Below are 16,593 nucleotides of genomic sequence, written 5' to 3'. Positions count from 1 at the left end.
ACCTCTCTAAACATCAATTCCCTCTTCTCTCAAATGAGGCTAATAATAATCTCCACCTCAGAATGATGCTATAATGATCAAATTAGATAAGCTAGGAAAATATGCACTTATTTGCATGTATGATTTATATATGTATACATATTCCAATTGATTCTTCTTTTTCATTAGAAAAGTGGTTCTGTCAATTCCTTGTTTTTCCTTCTCAGTCATAATATAATATTGGTAAAATTAGGGAGAGTTTCTAAATTGAGTATATAATTTTAGAATTTTTTTTAATTTAAAGAATTGATCTTGCAAATAAGATCATTTGAGAAGTATTTCAAAAGACACTTTGAATACTTTTGTTACATTAGTTTCCTATACTACTAGTTTCACTTTCTAAAGTTATTGTTGGCTGGGTGTGGTGGCTCATACCTGTAATCCCAGCACTTTGGGAGGCTGACGTGGGAGGATTGCTTAAGGTCAGGAGTTCAAGACCAGCCTGGCCAACATGGTGAAACCCTGCCTCTACTAAAATTACAAAAATTAGCTGGGCATGGTGGCACATGCCTGTAGTCCAAGCTACTCAGGAGGCTAAGGCAGGATAATCGTTTGAACCCAGGAGACAGAGGTTGCAGTGAGCCGAGGTCATGCCACTGCACTCCAGACTTGGTGACAGAGCAAGACTCCATTGAAAAAAAAAAAAAGGCTGGGCGCGGTGGCTTACGCCTGTAATCCCAGCACCTTGGGCGGACCATGAGGTCAGGAGATCAAGACCATCCTGGCCAACATGGTGAAACCCTGTCTCTACTAAAAATACAAAAATTAACTGGGCATGGTGGCATGTGCCTGTAATCCCAGCTACTCATGAGGCTAAGGCAAGAGAATCGCTTGAACCAGGGAGTTGGGGGTTACAGTGAGCCAAGATCATGCCACTGCACTCCAGCCTGGTGACAGAGCAAGACTCCATCTCAAAAAAATAAGTAAAGTAATTAATCAAAATAAAGTTATTGTCTCTGATTTACTTGTTCTTACAAGCTGTTTTGCATATTTTCAGTTACTTTAGTAATTCTCATACTGGGAGTCTGACAAAAACACTATCTTATAATCGTCATGTTTAATATCTTTTTTTTTTCTTTTGAGACGGGGTCTCACTTTGTCACCCATGCTGGAGTTCAGTGGCACAATCTCGGCTCACTGCAACCTGCACCTCCCCGGTTCAAGTGATTCTTCTGCCTCAGCCTCCCGAGTAGCTGGTACTACAGGCGCATGCCACCATGCCCAGCTAAGTTTTGTATTTTTAGTAGAGATGGGGTTTCACCATATTGGCCAGGCTGGTCTCGAACTCCTGACCTTGTGATCTGCCCGCCTTGGCCTCCCAAAGTGCTGGGATTACAGGCATGAGTCACCATGCCCAGCCATGTTTAATATCTTAAATTGCAAAATGATTATAAATGACCTTTTAAATGGCTGTGTTTTAAAAGAGAGAAAAATAAAGAATCAGAATTTAAATAAACAATTTTTTCCGGTTTACTTTTTATTGATCCAATATTCAACTTATATAAATTTTATACTAAATATTTTTTAGCTAAAAGAAAGTAGACCTTGGGGATAAAACCCAATGGACTGGTGCTTAATCTCCATATTTCCCTTTTCTATTAAAAAAAAAAAGTTTAGGGAAGATGTGTGTTCTCTTAGCCTAGCAAACTGTGCTAAAGTTGGTAAGACTTCATATCCGAAAAGAGAATAGTTTATGATATGTGAGTCATTCATATAGCTATTTAAACTGTTGGAAAATTTTAGGGGGAATGATGCTAAATCTTTATGCAAGACTAAGTTAATGTTTTTCAATATGTGCTATTTCTTTTTCCTCTAATCCTTTAAATAATTTAGCTGTTTTTTCCTACTTAATATCATATATTACTTTATTTGAGTTTTTCAAATGGGGGTATTAGAAAATATAGCAAAAATATTTATATTAACAAAGATAGGACTTAAGGACAGTGACTGATTCTCATGGTTCCTGGGGTTGTATGAGATATCTAGAAGCTGAATTAGGTATGGTCTCTCAGACCCCTAACATTCCTCTCATCCAAAACAAACAAACAAACAAAAAAACACACACCCTACTTTGATGATATGTTCTAGTAAAAATAAAACTATTTGAATGTCAGCATTGAAGTAAAAGATGGAAGAAGCAGATAATTTCAATAAAAACGTTCTTTTATTGAAAACCACAGTTCTCTTTGTTCCCAGTTCTACATTGCAATGGTTATGAGAGTGGGCTCTCTGAAGCCCTAACTTGAAATTTGATTCCTAGATTCATCCTAATAGCTATATAATTATAGGAAAATTGTGTAACCTCTCTTTGTAACTGTTTCCACATCTGTAAATAAGGTAATGAGTATTTATGTCATAGTAGTATTCTAAAGATTAAATACATAAGTGTAAGCAAAAACCCTTAGATTAACGCCTGGCACATAATAACTCAATAAATGTTAGTTATTGTTGCTATTGTTAAGGAGGTATTAAAATGTCATAATTAAGATACAAGAATTTGTTTAAGTATTTTGATACCACTGAATTTAAGAAGCCCATTAATGAGACAAAATACAAAAACTAAATGTGTATTTCAATGAGACCAAATACAATCTTAAAGTGAGTTGATTATGAAAAAAAAAAATCCATTGGCCCAGGAAGTGGAAATGGTAGGAATTTATAAAGCAAATGTTTATAAATCTTTCCATAGTTTAGTATTCTGTGAAATAATTATAAATAATTTAAAATAAATTATAATAGCCTATAATTATGTTTATTTTAATAATATTTCATAATAAATTTATTAGGAGAACCTATATTTACAGCTAATATACTGTTATATTAATGGAAAAGCCTAAGACTTTATTTGATAGGAGTTATCAGCCATAATTACCTTAATATTGAAGTGCTATTACATTTTTTAATGAAAGTATTTACTGGCATATTTTATCTCTTTATTTACTTTAATAGATTCAGAGACGATGGCGAGGCTATAGGGTTCGGAAATACCTCTTTAATTATTATTATTTGAAAGAGTACCTCAGAGTCGTTTCAGAGACCAATGATGCAATTAGGTAAGTAGTGCAATCATCCGTTCACTAGGGAAAACTTTGGAAAGATTACTCAATAGATGTTGATCAACACCATAGTTAGAAATACTTTTTTTGTTGTTGTTGTTAGACAGAGTCTTGCTCTGTTGTCCAGTCTGGAGTACAGTGGTGCAGTCTCGGTTCACTGCAATCTCCGCCTCCTGGGTTCAAGCAATTCTCCTGCCTCAGACTCCTGAGTAGCTGGGATTACAGGCGCCCACCATCATGTCTGTCTAATTTTTTTCTATTGTTTAATAGAGATGGGATTTCGCCATATTGGCCAGGCTGGTCTCAAACTCCTGACCTTGTGATCTTCCCGCCTCAGCCTCCCAAAGTGCTGGGATTACAGGCATGAGCCACTGCACCCGGCTAGAAATACTTTCTAAAAGTCAGTGATATTTAGGCAGACGTTTACTGATTTTATATATATATATATTTTTTATATATGATTCTATTTACCTTAATTTATTATTATTATATTTTTAAAATCTTGTATCCTTCACTGCAAGTTATTTATGTGTGTAGTATCTTGTATATTTATGTATGTGTGTAGTATCTTGGTCCTATACACAACAGTTTCAGGAAAATTATTTCATGATGAGATGAATTTATCTGTGAAACGATCTAGAGATGCAACATTAAATATGAAAAGCCTCAGATGCATTTGAGAAACATGTTCCATAGCAAGAACTTGCCTCTTCTAGAATAAAATATGATGACACACATTAAAAAGGTCTGTTCACTGTCAGTTTTGATTTGCTTAAACACATAGGAAGATAGGACATAGGTTTAGGATATGGCATCTGTAGAATTATGCAAAGTAAAGGCATCGTAATACTACTCAGCAGCTTTTCCAAAGTTCTATGTTAAGTTTCCATATTACTTTGAAAATAGCTTTTTCCTCCTGTGATATGTCCCATTCTAATAACATGTAAATGACCATATGCATATAGTATATTTTGATAAAAAAGAAATACTAATTAATAATAGTTGGTATTTATAGAATAATCTCACTTTCAAAATATTTTCTGCATATATCATATATTACCTTATTTTACTCTTTTTTTTTTTTTAATTTTTGAGACAGAGTCTTCCTCTGTCATGCAGGCTGGAGTGCAGTGGCACTATCTCAGCTCAGTGCAGCCTCTGCTTCTAGGGTTCACGTGATTCTTGTGCCACAGCCTCTTGAGTAGCTGGGATTACAGTTGCGTGCCACCACGCCCAGCTAATTTTTGTATTTTTAGTAGAAATGGGGGTTTCACCATGTTGGCCAGGCTAGTCTTGAACTCCTGACCTCAGGTGATCTGCCCACCTCGGCCTCCCAAAGTGTTGGGATTACAGGCATGAGCCACTGCGCCCAGCCCCTTATTTTACTCTTTAAAATTTTTGAACTGAAGATAACAAGTAATTGGCAATAAGTTATTAAAATAAAAGTTTTGTATGAGACCCTAAAATAATATATATTATAAGATATATATGAAAACTAATTTCCCAACTACTAACTTTCTCACATATGTTGTGAATATAAAGGGATCTGGTCTTTGAGGATTACCTACAGAGAAATCTGTTAATTTGATTTCTTTGGAAAGAGAGCAGTTAAGGTGGGGAGGCTTCAATAGGATTTAGTCGATGGGAGAAGTTGGAAAATTCAGAAACACATGAATCATAGGGGACTACTGTTTAATTTCTTCTTGAAACATCTAAAATTCTAAAGACTAGCTGACTGTCTACAAATGGCTGACTTTAGCTTGTCAGAAGAGCTACTAGAATTTACAAGAGAGAAGGAATACGTGCAGGACTGGAACTAGGGTGAGACAAGTGAGACTTTTAAGGGAGGGAGGTGCTCACTCTCAGGGTCACACAACTATCAACCTTGAACTTTCATAACCCCAAGAGTAAGTATGTCCTTCAGTTCTGCACTTCAGGGGCCTTACTTGCTTCACTCTTGTCTGAGCCCCGAATAGGAGAAAGTCAAAGGGGCAAACAGGTGAAGAGGTGATGTTGGAAAGGTCTGAATCTTCTATTTAACAGATATTTCCAGTAATTCTTATTTTCCTCCTGATTTTAACGGGATATCTCTAGTCAGTAGAGAGTCTGGTATATCAGTGTTGTAAATTTGTTTTAGAGTGGTATTCTTTAGTATATTACAGAGCCATTTTATTATTTCTAGCTCTCTTAGAGTTTTTTAAACTAGGAATGGAAGTTGACTTTAGCAAATGGTTTTCTATCATCTATTGAAATAATTATATAGGATTTTTCTTCTTTATTTACTTTTTCTTTTTTATATACTAACATGCATAGAGCTATATCCTATTAATAGATGTACTAATATTAAACTATCATTTATTTTAGGAATACATCCAACCAGGCCATTGTTAATTATTCTTTTGATTTTTTCACTAAGTTATATGAGTATTTTATATAGGCTACTTACATCCTCTTCTGTATATGTGATTGGTTATACACTGGTCCCTCTTATCCATGGTTTTGCTTTCTGCACTTTCAGTTATTCACAGTACAGTACAATAAGCTATTTTGAGAGAGAACAAGAGAAAGAATGAGTGAGAGCACCCATTTGTATTGTCTTTATTACAGTATATTGTTCTACTTGTTCTATTTTATTTTTGTTTTTGTGGCTAATCTCTTACTGTGCCTAATTTATAAATTAAACTTTATCATAGGTATGTATGTATGGGAGGCAACATAGTATTTATAGGGTTCAATATTATCTGCAGTTTCAGACAGCGACAAAGAGCCTTGGAACATATTCTCTGTAAATAACAGGGGACTACTGTAATTTTCTTTCTTATATTGCTATTGTCGGATCCTAGTGTCAGATTTTTGCCATATTTATTAAATGAATGAAGTAGATTTTTTGATATGGGGATTACTAGTCTTTGGAAGTTTAAAATAAACATTGTATAAAACTCCCTGGACCCAGAGCCTTTGGGGGAAGGTAAATCATTAACATTTCCAAACCTTAATTCAGGTTTTTATAAATGTATTAGAGTCCATTTTATTTCCAGATAATTATTAATTCACTGACATTTAAATATATCTAATGTTATTTATGATATTTTAATTAAAATATGTACTTTAGTTGTCTTAGTCCATTTCTCATTATTTAATTTGCTTATTTAAATACTTCTCTCTTTTGTTCTCAAAATTGTTAGGCTTATCTATATTTTTTAAGAGAAACATCTCTCAGATTTTTTCTTTTCACTTATTTTTGTTTCCTAATTAGATGTTTTGCTTTCATCTTTAAAAGACCCATAATTTCTTTGTTTCACAAGTAATACATGCCCCTTGAATGTAAAACAAGCTAAATAAAAAGATAATGTAAAACAAGCTAAATAAAAAGTCATCTATAATCTCATCATTCAGAAATAAACACTTTTATACTTTTTTTTTAAAATTTTTTGAGACAGAGTCTCACTCTGTTGCCTTGGCTGGAGCACAGTGGCATGATCTTGACTCACTGCAACCTCTGCCTCCCGGGTTCAAACGATTTCCTGCCTCAGCCTCCCGAGTAGCTGGGATTACGGATGCATGCCACCACGCCCGGGTAATTTCTGTATTTTTAGTAGAGATCCAGTTTCTCCATGTTGGCCAGGCTGACCTTGAACTCCTGACCTCAAGTGATCCACCTGCCTTGGCCTCCCAAATTGCTGGGATTACAGGCGTGAGCCACTGTGCCCAGCCTGTTAACATTTTGATGTATGTTCTTCCAAGCCTCTGCCACTTATGAGCTGTGTGACCTTGGGCAAATTCTTTAATTTCCCTTATCTTAAATCTCACAAAGTGGAGAAAGTAATAGAATGGCTACATAAGTTTATTATAACCATAAATAAATCAGCATATGTGAAATGCTTAAACAGTGCCTGGTATATAATGTGCACTTAATAAATGTTAGGTTTTTTTTTATTTCTATGCTTACATAGATATATTTTATAAAATGGCTTCATACAATATGCTATTGTTAACCTGTTGTCTTTCAACTTACAAAATATTGTGAACATTTTCATGTCATTAGCTATGCCACTATCATTGTTCATAATAGCACTTATTTATTCATTTATTTGCGATGGAATCTCGCTCTGTTGCCCAGGCTGGAGTGCAGTGGTGCAATCTTGGCTCCACCTCCTGGGTTCAAGCGATTCTCCTGCCACAGCCTCTGGAATTACAGGTGCCTGCCACCATGCCTGGTTAATTTTTATATTTTTAGTAGAGATGGGGTTTCACCATGTTGGCCAGGCTGGTCTTGAACTCCTGACCTCAACTGATCCACCTGCCTCAGCCTCCCAAAGTGCTGGGATTACAGGTGTGAGTCAACGCATCCAGCTCCATGATAGCTTTTAAATATTTTTTATTGTTGGAGATACAGTTGTTCTAAATTTTTGCTATTGTAAACATCGTGTTATTTTAGTACTACTACTAGTTAATATGGAGTTTCTTACAGTTCTTGCATTCATTACTCTCTTTACTGCTTTTTTAGTAATTAAAACATTTAGGCTATGATGTGTTTCATGTGTAATATTGTCCACATTTAATATATTTTTATATATAATGTTCTCATATTCTAATTGCATTTTTTTAATATTCTCTTTGAAATTCATTTTTCAATCTCCAGTGACTTGGCTTTTTCTCGTAGTTTAAACATAAAACAAATTTACTTCTAGGTTTACTGTGTTGTAGTTAGAAAATATATTTGGTGCAATTATTATCTCAGGGAAATTATTTAGTTTTTCACCTTTTATATACGGTCACATACCACATAATGATGTTTTGGTCAATGACGTACAACATTTATGATGGTGGTCCTATAAGATTATAATACGATACTTTTATTGTACCTTTTTTATGTTTAGATATGTTTAGATCCACAAATAGTTACAATTGTATTACAGTTACATATAGTATTCAGTACAGCACCATGCTGTACAGGTTTATAGCCTCAGAGCCAGAAGCTATACTATATAGCCTAGGTGTATAGTAGTCTATACTATCTAGGTTTGTGTAAGTACACTCTATGATGTATGCACAATGATGAAATTGCCTAAGGATGCATTTCTCAGACTGTATCTCTGTCATTAGTTAAGCAACTCATGACTGTATTATTTTGTTTTAGGTATTCTCTTCAAGGCAAAGGAATAGATTTTGTTCTCTTACCCAAGCTAAGTTTTTGTATTTTAATTGAACAATAAAATGTTTACTTTCATTATTGTAACATTTAACTCTTTCTAACTTCTCTCTTCTTGCGTTATGTTTCTGCTTTTTCTGTTTCCTTTTATATATAAACTGTGATTAGTTATTGTGAACTTTAAAAAAATTATACATATTAGAATCATGCCCCTTCTGTACCTCATCTTCCGTTTCATTGGAAGTTGAACTTACCTCTTAACTTTTAAAGCCAGAGGGCCAGGCACAGTGGTGCATGCCTGTAGTCCCAACTACTTGGGAGCCCGTGGCAGGAGGATCATATCACTTGAGCCCAGGAGTCTGAGGCTGTAGTGAGGTGTGATTGCATCACTGCACTCCAGCTGGGGCAACAGAGTGAGACTCTTTCTCTAAAAATATATAAATAAACAAAAAATATTTTTAAAAATAGAACTGGTTATCCTTCCCCTCCCCACTATTTGACACAGACATTTTTGGGGGCTTCTTTCTACCAAAACACCTACTCTTTAAATATATGCTTCTATCATATCTTGCCTGGACTCTTAATTAAGCGAGAACATTTAACAGTTCTCTTTGCTTTTGGTTTTGCCATTCTTCAAAACAGTGTTAAGAGAGAGCTCTTTTAAATCATTTTTCTCTGCTTCAAATCCATCAAAGTCTCCCTGTTGCTTTTAGCATGTCACATATTTTAGACTGTCACATAGGTCAACAGCCCCATCTTCAAATGCTCATCCATTCTGAATGTCTTACCAATTTTTAGAAGCATCATGTTTCCTTAGACTTCCAAGCCTTTGCATGTGCCATTCTCTGAATCCCTCATCTGCCATGTCAACTGCTCATCATTCTTTATGTTGCTGCTTAAATGTTGGTAGAGTTGGGGCACTCCTTATCTGCATGCCCGGAGACTCTCAAACAAAGCTATCTTATGCCATCTGCCTTATGGTGTTATAATTACTTACGTGTTTGTCTTTACCTTTATATTATGAAATCAGTGGGGGAAAGGAGCTGACACTTGACACTCTGTCTTAATTATCTTTGAAACCTCAATGCCTAGCACAGTTACTGACATATAGTAAGTTCAAGGTAATATTTGCTGACTAAAAGCTTACTGAATGAAAGAATGAATGAAATTAGATGAAACTCCAATATATTTTTCACTTTGTCAAGCAACTGCAATTTTGACAATATTGCTTTTTTTCTGTATTAATTAGTCATGATTTAATACTTATTTAGCAACTACTGTGTGATCAGGTACTAAGTAAAATTTTGGGGATACAGTGATTAACATGGTAGACTTGAGCTAGCCTTTATAGAGCTTAAAGCTTAGTAGGGCAAAATTACAATATAATCATCACAAAACAGATAGCATTTTTGTTGTCTTTTTTTTTTTTTTTTTTTTTGAGACAGAGTCTTGTTCTGTCTCCCAGGCTGGAGTGCAGTGGTGCAATGTCGGCTTACTGCAATCTCTGCCTCCTGGGTTCCAGTGATTCTCCTGCCTCAGCCTCCCGAGTAACTGGGACTACAGGTGTGCATCACCACGCCTGGCTAATTTTCATATTTTTAATAGAGATTGGGTTTCGCTGTGTTGGTCAGGCTGCTCTCGAATTCTTGGCCTCAGGTGATCTGGCCACCTTGGCTTCCTAAAGTGCTGGGATTACAGGTGTGAGCCACCACACGATGTCTTATGTGCCAGAAATTATACTAAATTCTGAGAACTATTACAGGCAAGTATAAGACAATGTTCTCAAAAATCTCTGACTCTGAGAGATCACTCTATCCTCTAATATTCAGAATAAATATAGTTTAATCAGTCCTTCAAACTGAGATCAGTGCACCTTCCCTTTCAATATCTCCTAGTTCTGAAGTAGCTTTTCTCTCTATTTCTTTTCCTGATGGCATGTTTCAGTTGAATTCTCATTCCAACTCTGTATTTCACTCACTTTTTGCATTTACCTTCTGCTTTTTTCATTGCTTTCTTCTCTCAATGTTTGATCCTAGTCAACCCCTGTACCATCATAGAAGCCTGTTGGGAGCTTCATTTCACTGCAGGTTTGAGGTCATTGGTAGGTAGGGGGTAGATGGTGTTGACATTTGAAAGCATAATGTAGGCAGGTCCTAACAGTGCAGTATTTTCTCCATGATGGTTAATTTTCTTACTGTTTTGTTTGTTCTATAAAACCCTGCTTATTACTATTTTCACAACCCTTTATTATTTTTCTCTCTCACTCTTTCTCTTGTTCTTCACTCTTTTTGTCTTTTCCATGCTCCTCATTGCAGGGCCTCACTCCATCTGCAGTGCCCCAGTACTCTCAAATTGCTCTGAATAGATTTAAATTTCTCTATTATCTTCTAATGTCAAGCAATTTCTGCTTATTTTTCTTTTACCCTCTTTGTGCCTTACTGTTTTATTTTTCTTAACTGAAAAGGTTCTTAAAATGTTTTCCTAAACCAAAGAAGCTATATTCTCATGATGAATAATGTTGGTCCCCTAGAATGTAGTGGCCACATTGACTACTACATTTAAACATAAACACATACATACACTCTCTCAGTACCTATAGAAAATAAGTTTACAGCCAGGCACAATGCCTCATGCTTGTAATCAATCCCAGCACTTTGAGAGGCCGAGGCAGGAGGATTGCTTGAGACCAATGAATATATGTTTAAAATTTTTGGGGGGTAGGGCTCTTTTAATAAAATCCTCTCCCCCTCTTTATTTCATGTACTCTTATAGTTGCTATTCTCTAGTTTCTCTTTAAACATTTTATTTTATTTTTGTTTTTTGTGTATTTTTAAAACTCTTTTATCTTAGGTGCAGGGCACATGTGCACCTTTGCTGTATAGGCAAATTGCATGTCACGGTGGTTGGGTGTACAGATTTTTTCGCCACCCAGATAATAAGTGTAGTACCCAACGGGTAGTATTTTTTATCCTAACTCTCCTTCTTCCCTCTACCTTTAAGTGGGCTCTGAAGTCTGTTGTTCTCTTCTTTGTGTCCATATGTACTCAATGTTTATTTCCCGCTTACAAGTGAGAACATGTGGTGTTTGATTTTCTGTTCCTGCGTTAGTTCACTTAGGATAATGGCCTCCAGCTCCATCCATGTTGCTGCAAAGGACATGATCTCACTTTCTTTTTTTTTAATGTGTGGGTAGTTTTCCATGGTATATATGTACCACATTTTCTTTATCCAGTATGCCATTGATGGGAATCTAGGTTGATTCCATGTCTTTGCTATTGTGAATGGTGCTGAGACTAACATACATGAGCACGTGTCTTTTTTTTTTTTTTTTTTTTTTTTTCCAGACAGAGTCTCACTCTGTCGCCCAGGCTGGAGTGCAGTGGTGCAATCTTGGCTCAAGCTCCGCCTCCTGGGTTCATGCCGTTCTCCTGCCTCAGCCTTCGGAGTAGCTGGGACTACAGGCGCCCGCCACCATGCCCAGCTAATTTTTGTATTTTTTAATAGAGACAGGATTTCACCATGTTGGCCAAGATGGTCTCGATCTCCTGACCTCGTGATCTGCCTGCCTCGGACTCCCAAAGTACTGGGATTACAGGTGTGAGCCACCGTGTGCGGCGGAGCACGTGTCTTTATAGTAGAATGATTTGTATTCCTTTCGGTATATACCCAATAATGGGATTGCTCGGTTGAGTGGCAATTCTGCTTTGAGTTCTTTGAGATCACCAAACTGATTTCCAAAATGGCTCAACTAACTTACATTCCCACCAGCAGTGTATAAGCGTTCCCTTTTTTTGCGACCTTGCCAACATCTGCTATTTTTTGACTTTTTAAAAATAGCCATTCTGATTGGTGTGAGATAGTATCTCTTTGTGGTTGTGATTTTCATTTCTCTAACAATTAGTGATGTGGAGCATTTTTGCATATTCATGTTGGCCACATAAATATCTTCTTTTGAAAAGTGTCTGTTCATGTCCTTTGCCCGCTTTTCATTGGGATTGTTTGTTTTTTGCTTGTTGATTTGTTTAAGTTCCTTATAAATTCTGGATATTAGAACTTTGCCAGATGCATAGATACAAATATTTTCTCCCATTCTGTAGGTTGTCTCTTTGCTGTGTTCATAGTGCTGTTTAAATTTTGCTGTGCAGAAGCTCTTTATCTCAATTAGATCCTATTTGTCTTTTTCTTTTCTTTTCTTTTCTTTTGGTTTTTGAGACAGAGTCTCACTCCATTGCCAGGCTGGAGTGCAGTGGCATGATCTTGGTTGGCTGCAACCTCTGCCTTCCGGGTTCAAGCAATTCTCCTGCCTCAGCCTCCCAAGTAGCTGGGATTATAGGCGTGCACCACCATGCTCATCTAATTTTTGTATTTTTAGTAGAGATGGGGTTTCACCATGTTGGCCAAGATGGTCTCGATTGCTTGACCTTGTGATCCACCTGCCTCGGCCTCCCAAAGTGCTGAGATTATAGGCATGAGCCACTGTGCCCAGCCTATTTGTCATTTTTTATTTTTGTTGCAAATGGTTTCATTGTCTTCTTCATGAAAACTTTGCCAGCATCTTATCCAGAATGGTATGTCCTAGGTTATCTTCCAGGGTTTTTATAGTTTTAGGTTTTACATTTAAGTCTTTAATCCATCTTGAGTTGATTTTTATATAAGGAAGAGGTTCAGTTTCAATCTTCTGTGAATGGATAGCCAGTTATCCCAGCACCATGTATTGAACAGGGAATCCTTTTCCCATCGCTTCTTTTTGATGATGGTTGTAGGTGTGCAGCATTATTTCTGGACTCTCTATTCTGTTCCATTGGCACATGTGTCTGTTTTTGTAGCAGTACCATGCTGTTTTGGTTACTGTAGTCTTGTAGTATAGTTTGAATTTGGGTAACATGATGCCGCTAGCTTTGTTCTTTTTGTTTAGAATTGCCTTGACTATTTGAGCTCTTTTTTTGCCTCCATTGGAATTTTAGTAGTTTTTTTCTAATTCTGTGAAGAATTTCTTTCATAGTTTGATAGGAATACCATTGAGTCTGTAAATTGCTTTGGGCAGTGTGGCCATTTTAACAATATTGATTTCTTCTATGTGATATGGTTTGGTTCTGTGTCCACACCCAAATCTTATCTCAAATAATAATCCCCACATGTTGAGGAAAGGACCTGTAATCCCCATGTGTTGAGGAAGGGACCTCTAATCCCCACATGTGGAGGGAGGGAAGTGATGGGATTATGGGGGCCATTCCCCCATGCTGTTTTGTGATAGTGAGTGAATTCCTACAAGACCTGATGGTTTTATAAATGGTAGTTTTTTTCTGTGCTCTCACATGTTCTTGCTCTTGCCTGCTGCCATGTAAGATGTGCCTGCTTTCTCTTTTGCCATGATTGTAAGCTTCCTGAGGCTTCCACAGTCATGCAGAACTGTGAGTCAATTAAACCCCTTTCCTTTATAAATTACCCAGTCTCAGGAAGTACTTTATAGCAGTGTGAAAATGGACTAATACACTATCCATGAGCATGGAATGTTTTTCCATTTGATTGCATTGTCTCTGATTTCATTGAGCAGTGTTCTCACTGGAGAGATCTGTCGTCTCCCTGGTTAGCTATATTTCTATTTACTATGTATTTCTTTTCTTTCTCTTTTTTTTTTTTTTTTTTTTTTTTTTGAGATGGAGTCTCACTCTTTCACCTAGGCTGGAGTACAATCATGCGATCTCAGCTCACTGCAACCTCTGCCTCCTGGGCCCAAGCTATTCTCCTGCCTCAGCCTCCTAAATAGCTGGGACTACAAGCACGTGCCACAACGCCTGGCTATTTTTTGTATTTTTCGTAGAGATGGGAGTTTCACCATATTGGTCTGACTGGTCTTGAACTCCTGACCTTGTGATCTGCCCGCCTCAGCCTCCCAAAGTGTTGGGATTACAGGCGTGAGCCACCATGCCTGGCCCTGTATTTCATTGTTTTTGTGGCTATTGTTAATGGGATGCCTTCTTGATTTGGCTCTCAGCTTGGATGTTGTTGGTATATAGCAATGCTAATCGTTTTTATACATTGATTTTGTACCCTGGAACTTTGCTGAAGTTGTTATCAGGTCAAAGACCTTTTAGACAGAGACTGTGGGGTTTTCTTGGTATAGAATCATATCATCTGCAATCAGGGATAGTTTGACTTCATCTCTTCCTATTTGGATGCCTTTCATTTCTTTCTTTTGCCTGATTGCTCTGATTAGGACTTCCAATACTATGTTTAGTAGGAGTGGTGAGAGAGGGCATCGTTATCTTGTTCTAGTTCTCAAGGGGAATTGCTTTCAGCTTTTGCCCATTTATTTTGATTTTTGGCTGTGCATTTGCCTATGAAGAGACTTAGATTTCCACACAATAATATTGGGAGACATCAACATCCCACTGACAGTATTAGACAGATCATTGAGGCAGAAAACTAACAAAGATATTCAGGACCTGAACTTGACATTTGACTAAATGACCTAATAGACATGTATCTACAGTACTATCCATCCCAAAACAATATGCATTCTTCTCATCTGCACATGGTATATACTCTAAAATTGACCTCACCATCAGCCATAAAATAATCCTTAGCAAAATCAAAAAACCTGAAATCCTACCAACCACACTTTCAGACCACAGCACAATAAAAATAGAAATCCTTGCTAAAAAAATTCCTCAAAGCATACAATTACATGAAAATTAAGCAACTTGCTCTTGAGTGACCTTTGTGTAAACAATGAAATTAAGGCTGGAATCAAGGAATTCTTTGAAACTGATGAGATCAAAGATATAACATACCAGAATCGCTGGGACACAGCTAAAGCAGTGTCAAGGGAGAATTTCATGGTGCTAAATGCCCACATCAAAAAGTCAGAAATATCCCAAATTAATAACCTAAGATTGCACCTGGAGGAACTAGAGAAACAAGAACACATCAACCCCAAAGATAGCAGAAGACAAGAAATAACCAAAATTAGAGCTGAAATGAAAGAAACTGAAACAAAACATAGTACAAAAAATCAACAAATTCATGAGTTTGGCTTTTTGGAAGAATTAATAAGACAGATAGACAACTAGCTAGACTAATAACAAAAAAAAAAAGAGAGAAGATACAAATAAACACAATCAGAAATGACAAAGGGAATATTATTATGCTACTGACCCCACAGAAATACAGAAAAGCCCCAGAGACTACTATGAATACCTCTATGCACATAAGCTAAAAATCCTAGAAGAAATAGATAAATTCCTAGAAACATACAACCTCCCAAGATTGAACCAGGAAGAAATTTAATCCCTGAACAGACCAATAAGGAATTCTTATTAAATCAGTAATAAGAAGCCTACCAACCAGAAAAAACCCCAAACTAGACAGATTCATTGCCTTATTTGATCAGATGTGTAAAGAAAGGGTGGTACCGTAAATTCCTACCAGAACTATTAGCAAACTATCTCATTCTATGAGGGCAGCATCATTTTGATACCAAAACCTGGCAGAGATGCAACAAATAAAGAAAACTTCAGGCCAATATCCTTAATGAACATAGATGCAAAAATCCCCAACAAAGTAATAGCAAACCATATCCAGCAGCACATTAAAAAGGAAATCCACCATGATCAAGCGGGCTTTATCCCTGGGATGCAAGGTAGGTTCAACATAAGCAAATCAATAAATGTGATTCATTACATGAACAGAACTGAAAACAAAAAACACATGATTGTCTCAACATATGCGAAAAGAAGGCTTTCAATAAAATTCAGCATCCCTTCGTGATAAAAATCCTCAACAAACAAAGCATTGAAGGAACATGCTTCAAAATAAGAGCCATCTATGACAAACTCACAACCAACTTTAAACATTTTAAATATACTGGATTTGAAGTCTCTTTCAGATGTTCACCATCAGGCAGCTTGCTTTTTCACACTTCGTTATTCTGTTTTTCAGTGAAAATCACCGGTATCAGGACTATAATTGCCATTGGCTGTATAAGAAATTATACTCAAAGCAGTTTAAAACAGTAAATATTTAGTATCTCATGGTTTTCTTAATCGGGGATCTGGGAGGGGCTTTGCTGTGTGTGTAGGCTTCAAGTCTCTTTTGAGGTTGTAGTCAACCTGTCAGCCAGGGCTGCTGTCTCATGTGAAAACTCCACCCTGGGAAAGATTCACTTCCAAGCTCACTCACATAGGCCTTAATTCCTCTGGCTATTGGCCAGTGGTGTCCCTCAGATTCTTGCCATGTGGATCTTACCATCAGGCAGCTTACAACATGAAAATTGACTTCTCTCAGGCAAGTGACTGGAGAACACAAGAGTGCACCCAAGATGGAAGCTACATTTGTCTCATAACC

General features: G+C 36.7%; 1 protein-coding gene across 2 annotated transcripts in view; it reads left to right on the top strand.

Moving 5' to 3' along the window:
- Positions 1–16,593, top strand: part of SPATA17 (spermatogenesis associated 17) — a 228,590-nt gene that overhangs the window by 48,848 nt on the left and 163,149 nt on the right. For both annotated transcript variants that reach the window (XR_001895561.2, XM_003893103.4), the window contains exon 5: positions 2,989–3,092. Coding sequence is in view for 1 of the 2 variants with exons in the window: in XM_003893103.4 (XP_003893152.2) it covers positions 2,989–3,092 (104 nt within the window). In the remaining variant the exon portion in view is untranslated. The remainder of the gene's footprint in view (positions 1–2,988; positions 3,093–16,593) is intronic.

The sequence above is a fragment of the Papio anubis genome, chromosome 1, assembly GCF_008728515.1.
Source record: "Papio anubis isolate 15944 chromosome 1, Panubis1.0, whole genome shotgun sequence".
Classification (NCBI taxonomy): domain Eukaryota; kingdom Metazoa; phylum Chordata; class Mammalia; order Primates; family Cercopithecidae; genus Papio; species Papio anubis.
Note: the sequence above shows the minus strand (reverse complement) of the source record. Positions and strands in the feature narration are given on the sequence as shown.